The 8,887-nt window shown below is 36.9% G+C and overlaps 1 protein-coding gene across 1 annotated transcript; it reads left to right on the forward strand.

Annotated features, from left to right (window-relative positions):
* LOC109222867 (peroxidase 11-like) lies at positions 5,969-8,561 on the forward strand. Its single transcript, XM_019387165.1, has 4 exons — positions 5,969-6,275; positions 7,019-7,210; positions 7,751-7,916; positions 8,013-8,561. The coding sequence occupies exons 1-4, from the start codon at positions 6,030-6,032 to the stop codon at positions 8,450-8,452; spliced, it is 1,044 nt and encodes a 347-aa protein (XP_019242710.1). The 5' UTR covers positions 5,969-6,029; the 3' UTR covers positions 8,453-8,561.

Consider the following 8,887-nt stretch of genomic DNA (forward strand, 5'->3'; position numbering starts at 1 on the left):
AAATGTACAAAGCAAAATATACATTTAAAATTTCAAAAGAAATAGTAAAGATAAAGTTAAAAAATTAAAATAATAGAAATAAAAAGTTATAAAAAATAAATTAAAATAAAAACAAAAAGGAAAGAAACTAAAAGGCAACCTTGTAATTACATAGTATAATTACCACCAATTCCCACCTCCCCCTTGAGAATTGGAGGGTGTAATTACACATCTTCAATTACACCCAATTCCATGCTGACCAAGTAATTACTTGGCCAAACAAACATGCCAAACTGTGTAATTACACCCAAATCCATTTTTAAGGTGTCTTTCCAAACAGACTCTAAGTTTTTTATTCAAACACCCATGTTAAGTGGTTAATTATCTCATCTTGTTATAAGGCTTGAATAATCAAATAAATAACTTAAATGTATTAAAGGAGTTGCGAACTATCATATCCTTAATAAGACGTGTCCCTTTCCTAGTCAATTAGCCCAAGAAAGATAAGAAGTAACATTAATTAGTACTTACTACAATATTGAAGCATCATTAGAACAACTTTCTAAGACTCATGATCTTGCCCAACTATGCCTTATAAAAAAGATTAAGCGGTCGTTGCAAATATAATCCGGTTTACTAGTTCGGAGTCGAATCCCACAGAGAACTAAGGCTTAGCTACAACTGTTCACTATCACCACGAAGACAAGCTTGAACAATTCCTAACTTATAGATATTAAGATTCTTGTGTTTAACTAATTAACTAACAAATTAAAATAGTAAATTAACAACTAAAGATACTAAGGGTTAGAGACAAGATTAAGAAGGTCTAGAGTTATGATTTCCCCTATTGTCGGAATCCTTCCCGCTACGTTTTCTATAAATTTGCCTAAGTATTCACTACCGATCATGAGCGCTCTGACTGTGGTAACTCTCTCCCGAGTAATTACCACAATTTACTAGACATATTCTCCCGAATTACGTTAGCTGGCATTAAGTACGGCTCACTCGGATCGCACCCAAGGTTTCGTGATCCCTAATCCCACCTTTAAGCCCTTCGTATTGATCTCTCATATATGTTAGGAGTGATGTTGTTCAACAACTACCTAAATATGCACTTTCTTCCGAGTAATACACACTAAATAGGCACAGTCGATTGAGAGGTCTTCAACCAACCACAATAATAATGTAGTTGAACAAATAGAGAAAATACTACAGCAAATCTATATTAACGTAACAGGAAAATCATCCTCCAATAGGTTCCATCAAAACCCTAGATAACAAATTAGCTATTCATAATAGTATGCATAACTACAATACTAGAATTCATAACCAATAATGGAAATAGGAAGAAGGAAGTGAAAAACTCGTAGAAGAATTCCCCGCCTTGCTCCTAGTGTGTTCTTGCCTCCTTAGGTCGAATCCCCGGTCTCATCAGCCTCCTTAGGTCTAAATTACGTCAAAAGTTGTAACGACCCGACCGGCCGTTTTGAGCCCTAGCGTGCCGTTCAGCAGTTCGAGGCCATGAGTAGCTCAATTTCAGGTATTACGACTTGTACGCGTGGTCAGAATTGAATTTCAGGAAGTTCGGGGTTGATTCGAAAGGAGAATTTTCATTTCGGAAGCTTAAGTTGAAAGAATCAACTAGGGTTGGATTTTTGAGTAAACAACCTCGGAATTGGGATTCGAAGGCTCCAACAGGTTCGTATGATGATTTCGGACTTGGGCGTATGCCTTGATCGGGTTTTGGATGACCCGGGAACGTTTTGGCGCCTATTTTGGAAGTTAGCATTTTGGAAGAAATTTCATAAGTTTGGATGGCAGTGCATTTCAGTGTTATTGATGTCCGTTTGGGATTCCGAATCTGGGAGTAGCCCCGTATGGTGATTCTTGAATTGGGAGCGCGATCGAAAGTGAATACGGATGCCCGTGGGTCATTTTGGGGCCATTTGGCTAAAGATAGAAATTTGAAGGTTTTTGAGAAATTTGACCGGAGGTGGACTTTTTGATATCGGGGTCGGAATTCGATTCCGAAAGTTGGAGTAGGTCCATAATGTCGAATATGACTTGTGTGAAAAATTTGGAGTCAATCGGACGTGATTTGATAAGTTTAAACATCGGAAGTAGAAGTTTGAAATTCTAAAGTTAATAAAGCTTGGATTGGAGGTCGATTCGTGGTTTTAGCGTTGTTTGATATGATTTGAGGCATCGAGCAAGTCCGTAATGTGTTTTGGGACTGGTTGGTATGATTGGTTGGGGTCCCGGGGGCCTCGGATGGATTCTGGGTGGTTAACGGATCGAAAATGGAATTTTTGAAAGGGCTGAAGCTGCTGGTTATTGATATAACCGCACCTGCGAAATTTGGGCCGCAGGTGCGGAGCCGCAGAAGCGGCCAGGAGAGCCGCAGAAGCGGCCAGGAGAGCCGCAGATGCGGTTTTGGCCAGGAGTGAAGAGACCGCAGATGCGTTCATGGAGCCGCAGAAGCGGGACCGCACCTGCGGTGGATGAGGTGCAGAAGCGGAAAATGGGAGCCTGGAGGAAACCGCAGAAGCGGTAGATTGGCTCGCACCTGCGGGACCGCAGAAGCGGTCAAGGGACCGCAGGTGCGGAAAGTGCTGGAGGCAGAGATGTGTTTTAAAAATCGGGATTTGGCCATTTTCTCTCATATTTTCTTGGCTTGGGCGATTTTTTGGAGAGCTTCAAGTGGGATTTTTCATCATCAACGACAAGGTAAGCTAATCCCACCTATCTTGAGTTAAATACATCGATTATGTATGGATTTTAGCATGTAAATTGGTAGAAATTTGGGGGTTTGAGGAAGACCTAGAAAATTGATATTCTTATTGACCACGATTTTGGGTATGAAATTGAGATTAAATTATATATTTGAGTTCATGGAGTCATGGATAAGCTTAATCTTCGAAAATTTTCGGAATCCGGGGACGTGGGACCGAGGGCAATTTTGTCAACTTTTCGATCGGGGTTAGGAATTGTTATAAATTGGATTAATATGAGTAGTTTATCGTATATTAATGAATTTACATAATCATTGGCTAGTTTTGGAGTATTTAGCATCGATTCAAGTCTTTGGAAGGGCGTGGAATGCCGGTTATGGATTTCCAGAGCGAGGCGAGTCTCCTTTCTAACCTTGTAAGAGGGAATTGTCCCCATAGGTAAAATAATTGGTTATGTGCTCATATTTGTGGGGGCTACGTGCGCATGAGGTGACGAGAGTCCGTGTGTAGCTACTAATATGTGTAAGTCCGGGTAGTCTAGGACCCAAAAGCATGCTATACTTGGAATAATTACAATCTTATTGACAGTTGAATTTCTTAAATCCTATCGAATTGGTAAATAAATTTCTAAGAGGATTAAATTTTATTCCTTAAATCATTAAAAGAGAATTGGCTTCTAATGGGATAAATGTTCCCCGTAAAATTCTTAATTTGTTGTTTGAGCATGTATTTCTATGTGTGCCTGCGTCGCATGTATGGTACGCGAGCAGGGTGATTGTTTATTTAAATTTGACCACGTCGCATGTATGATTTGCGAGCGGGGTAATAGATGCATCTATGGTTCGTGCCGCTCGACCCTCGGCAGTGCACATTTTACATTTATGTTGGATCGGGCCGTACGACCTCGACATGAGTTGCGCATGCTTGTATTGCTTGCCTTGAGATTTATTGATATTGCTATCTGCTCTCCCCGATTTGAGAAAATTGTTAACTAATGGATTATGAATCCGGAGACTTTTAATAAAGAGGAACTTTTACGTGTTTAGTAATTCACTTGAACCTACTGTTGTTCTTAATAAATCCGTGAGTCATCGCATTAATAATATTATTACCGGACCTTTAGTAAGTGTCGAAGTTGCCATCTCGTCTCTACTTCTTCCAGATTAGGCGGGATACTTACTGAGTACACGTTGTTTTTGTACTCATACTACACTTCTGTGCATTTTTGTTGCACAGGCACATGTACTTCTAGTGGCCTACTGGGCGTAGCAGCATGGATGATACTGGGACTAGGTGAGCTACATTACTCGAGGCGTCCCGCAGCTAGTATAGTCTCTTTCAATGCATTGTATTTACTTTCGGTCCAATTGTATTCCGAACGGATGTTGTATTGTATTGTTTCTTAGAAATAGCTCATGCACTTGTGACTCCGGGTTCTGGGGATGTCTATGGGTTTATTCAGAATTTTAAAAGTTGTTAAAGGTTTCATTTTCTTATTCAGTGAAATTTACTATGTATAGCTTAAACGTATAAAAGGAGAGATTTCAGAAATATTTAAAACGAGAATTTAATTAAGTAATTTGGTTGGCTTGCCTGACTGCGGTGTCCGGCGCCATCACGACTCTTAGTGGATTTTGGGTCGTGACAAAAATCCTCAAAAATACCGTTTTTCCATGTATATATAACAAGTAGGGTCAGGCCGAAACAACCATACCTTCTCCTACGCGAAAAATGACACTTTTCCCGGACAGACGTGCGTGGCCGCCGATCAACCGCGCACTTTGACAAGTGTTCTGCCTGACATCCCCGGCCAGTGCGCGGCCACGTACTTGTAGCGTATTTTTCACCCTATTATGTTTGGAATTTGGAAAAGCGTAAAACATGAAAGTTGTAGCCCTTTGAATTAGCTTTCCAACCATATATTGTGGAGCTCAAATGGAGTTCTGAGCAAAAAGTTATGTGCATTTTACTAGACAGTGCGCAATATACCTACTCAATTCTTCGTTCGTTCTTAACTATCATCCGTTGATCCCCGAACACGATCCCGGCTTAATTCCTTGGGCTTTTACTCAGACTTCAAAGCTTCAAATCACTTGAATTTATTCCATAACATCTACATAGCTCGGAATCATTCCTACAAGGCATAAAACACACAATTGTGCAAAACACTAGCTATTAAAGCTCAAACTCAATTAAACAGTAAATTAGAGTGTAATAAGCGACTAAAATATGCAATTATAGCCTATCATCAACTCACTTCAGACGTGGGATCCCATTAATTAGCCATATTGGAGAGCTTTCCTATGCGCAAAGCAAATTCAAAATCTAAAATCAGTGGATTCAGTATTAGTGACTCATTATATATTTCATATATAGCTCGAGTTAAACATTAGAGCACATGCCCTAAGTCTGCCTTTGCACCGCGGGAATGGAAAAAGTTTGGGGGTCTGGATGGTGACGGTTTAGTCTCGAACCTTAGATTGTGACAAATAAAACTAAAAGAATTTCTCATCGAGAAAAATAAAAAGGAAATTAAAAGTAACTAAAGAAATTCCCTAAAAGTGCATCCCCTAGTCCAAGAAATTTTTTATTTCCATATTTGGTCTTGATTAAAAAGTTTAACATTCGAAAATGAATTCTCAGCAAAAGTAGAAGCTATCAAACCTTGGCTTGTTATTAGGGGTGAAATTCAAATATAGCCAGATTTACAATAGGTCATTCAAAAATAGTCCAGTTTCAAAAGTAATCGAAATTTAGCCACTTTTCATGTAAAGATAAATCTGAGCGAAAACACTGTTCAAATTCGAAAAAATACGCCAGTATATTATGCTGGACCGGTCTCTGTTGCAGCAAAATAGTGGCTATCTTTCATTGACTTGGTAAACGGTGGCTATTTTTGATTGACCAGTCCGAAAACTGGCTATACTGTGCTATTTTGACTGTTATTAGAGAAGACAATGGGTTTGGTCACTTGCCAAAACTATGCGTACAGAACTCTATCATGACAAGCCACAAGCCTTTGATTTAAATCTCATTTTATTTGGAAATTTTTGTTTGAGACATTCCCAACCACTCTAATATTAGTTACATCTTCTGTTGACTACTTATACAATTCTTACAAATTATACTAAAATCACATAGGAATTAACCAGACATGTGACTAGGAAAATGATGTCCATTTCTCCAAATTCTTAAGTTAACTTCTTTCTTCTCTACTATATAACTCACAGTCTTAATCATCTTTGTTTTTTAATCTTTCTCTTTACTACAAACTAGCCTCAGAAAGCTACTAGCAAAGCAAGAAATTATCTAAAAGAAATGGCTTATAATTATTCTCTTAACTCGAGAATTCTGAATTTGGAATGCGTGGTTTTGGTACTTGGCATATTTTTTAATAGCTGTTTGCATGGAATTAGTGATCCACATTTAAGTTTGGATTACTACAAATCAACTTGTCCTTCTGTGGTTGAAATTGTGAGGAAAGAAATGGCATGTGCCTATCTTTCTGATCCTCGTAATGCTGCTTTGATTTTGAGATTACATTTCCATGACTGCTTTGTTCAGGTAAAAAGAAAATATTACATCCAGTCCATTTTATCTATCATTTAAAGCTTTCGCACCTAGAGGCGGATCCAGGATTTTAAGTTTATGGGTTTCTACAGAAATCTTAAGTTAATATACAATAATAACTGAATTACCTGACTGGGTTCCAGACTAAATATTCTTATACATTTAATGAATTTTTCAATACAAATATAGGATCTAGGCAAAAGTTACTAGGTTCACGGTAATCCGTAACTAATGCACTGGACCCGAAAAAATTATTTAATAGCCCTAATTGTAGATTTTTTTTTCTCTAATTATCATTTGTCTTTCTTAAATGCCCCACTTAATTGACAGTCAACTAATTGGAGCATTAAGAGTGAGTTTGAGAAAAATGTAAGAAATTCTTAATAGTTTTTCTAAAGGATGTAAGTTATACACATTTATAGTATAAGTGTTATCGGTGAATTTTAATCTATAATAGTATGTTACTTGCTTCTTTCATCAGATTACTAGTTAATGCTTAATTATGACATGATTGTATAAATATTTTTTACCCCATCAATGCATAAACTTACTCTTTCTAGAATATCAAAAATTTAATACAAACGCAAAAATGACTAATATTGGGAACCGGAGGGAGTAATAATCATCATTTCAAACTCAACTAATTTTTTTTGGTAAAACAGTTTAATTTATGCTTGTAATTACAAAAACCAGTTGAAGGCTTGAAGCTGCTGAAAAAAATGCTTGAATTTTCTCAGGGTTGCGACGGCTCGGTATTGCTGGACGATATGGTAAATTTACAAGGAGAAAAGAAAGCACCCAACAACAAGAATGCATTGAAAGGATTCAGAATTATTGATAGAATTAAAAACAGGCTTGAATCAGAGTGCCCTGGAATTGTTTCTTGTGCTGATATTCTAACAGTAGCTGCCAGAGATGCAGTTCTTCTGGTAATTATTGTATTACTAAAATTAGTATATTGTGTTTAGGTTTCTTAGTTTAGTCATTAGTTTAATTCAGCATTTTACTGCCAATGCAATTTAACTGGCAATAACATGTTAATAGATCAAGTTTTGTTATAAATATTACTTGTCGTTGTAGGTTAACTTAATCTGATGGTGTAAAACTACAATATACTATTAGTGCACAGTAATTAAATTAATTTTAGTATTATTATAGGACTAAGCTTAACTGGTACTTAATAAATACTCTCTCTGTTTCAATTTAAATAACACTTTCCTTATTAGGACGTTCCAAAAAGAATGATACATTTATATATTTGGAAACAACTTAACTTTAAACTTTTCATTTTACCCTTAATGAGAAGCTTTTATAGACACACAAATGTTATGGCCCTGCAAAGCTTTTGCGCATTAAGTTTTTAGGATCACATATTACTAAAGTCTTCTATTTTTTTCTTAAATATTATGACAAGTCAAACTAAATCGTTTAAATTGAAACGGAGGGAGTAATGTGTTTGTTGGTCGCAGGTTGGTGGACCATATTGGGATGTGCCATTAGGTAGAAAAGACTCAAGAAGTGGAGGATATGCCTTAACTGATACAAATCTTCCAACAGCTGATGAAGGGCTTATTTATATTATTTCTAAGTTTATATCTCAGGGCCTTTCTGTTACTGATATGGTTGCTCTTTCTGGTAAGTATTCTACTATTATGAATTGTTCTACTTAATTCTACAGTTTCTTCGTGAAACTTAAACAAAATCTTGTCCTTGGCTTGCTAAAAACGACAGGTGCCCATACAATTGGGAAGACTCGCTGTGTGAATTTCAAGAAGAGAATATATGGAGATTTCCCAATGACTACTTCATTGAATCCAATTTCTCGGACATACCTTAGCAACTTGAAATCAGTATGTCCTCCTATTGGATCAGACAACAATAAAACAGCCATGGACTATGTTACGCCCAATTTATTTGACAATTCTAATTACCATGTTTTGCTTAGAGGAGAAGGACTCATCAATTCAGACCAAGAACTCTATTCAAGTTTCCTTGGATTTCAAACAAAGAAGCTTGTTGAGGAATATGCTGCAAATCCAATTGCATTCTTCGAGCAATTCGCGGAGTCCATGGTAAAATTAGGGAACATTACGAATCCTGACACTTATGTGAATGGTGAAGCTAGAAAGAATTGCAGGTTTGTGAACACATATATTAAGGGTCACTATTAGGTTGAAATCCTTAATGTCGCGGCGAATATGGTAGAGGAGCTCCGGTTGACTAAGTTAGAGAGATGATGTGATAATAATTTAAGTCCTTAAGTTTCTTTTGGTTCCTATTAGTACTGTATATAGTTTTGTTATTTTTGTTTTCACACCTTAGCTTTTCTTTCCATTAACTAAAGTCTTTTTGTCTTATATAAGGTTCTAGAATCGAACACCTGTCAACATTTTTGATAATATGAAATCTTTTCTCTTTATTTAATTTTTTCTTTTGCTTTATTGTTCTTTCTTCCCTTGCAATTTAGAAGCTCGAACGCTACAATTTGGTATCAGAGCCTTAGCTCTTGGCATTCGAAATGTTGGATAAACATAAAAAGCCAACGTCGTCAATACCTCATTTTTCACATATTAACTCACACCCTATGTTAACCCAACCCTTTAGCC

This window comes from Nicotiana attenuata, chromosome 2 (assembly GCF_001879085.1).
Source record: "Nicotiana attenuata strain UT chromosome 2, NIATTr2, whole genome shotgun sequence".
NCBI lineage: Eukaryota > Viridiplantae > Streptophyta > Magnoliopsida > Solanales > Solanaceae > Nicotiana > Nicotiana attenuata.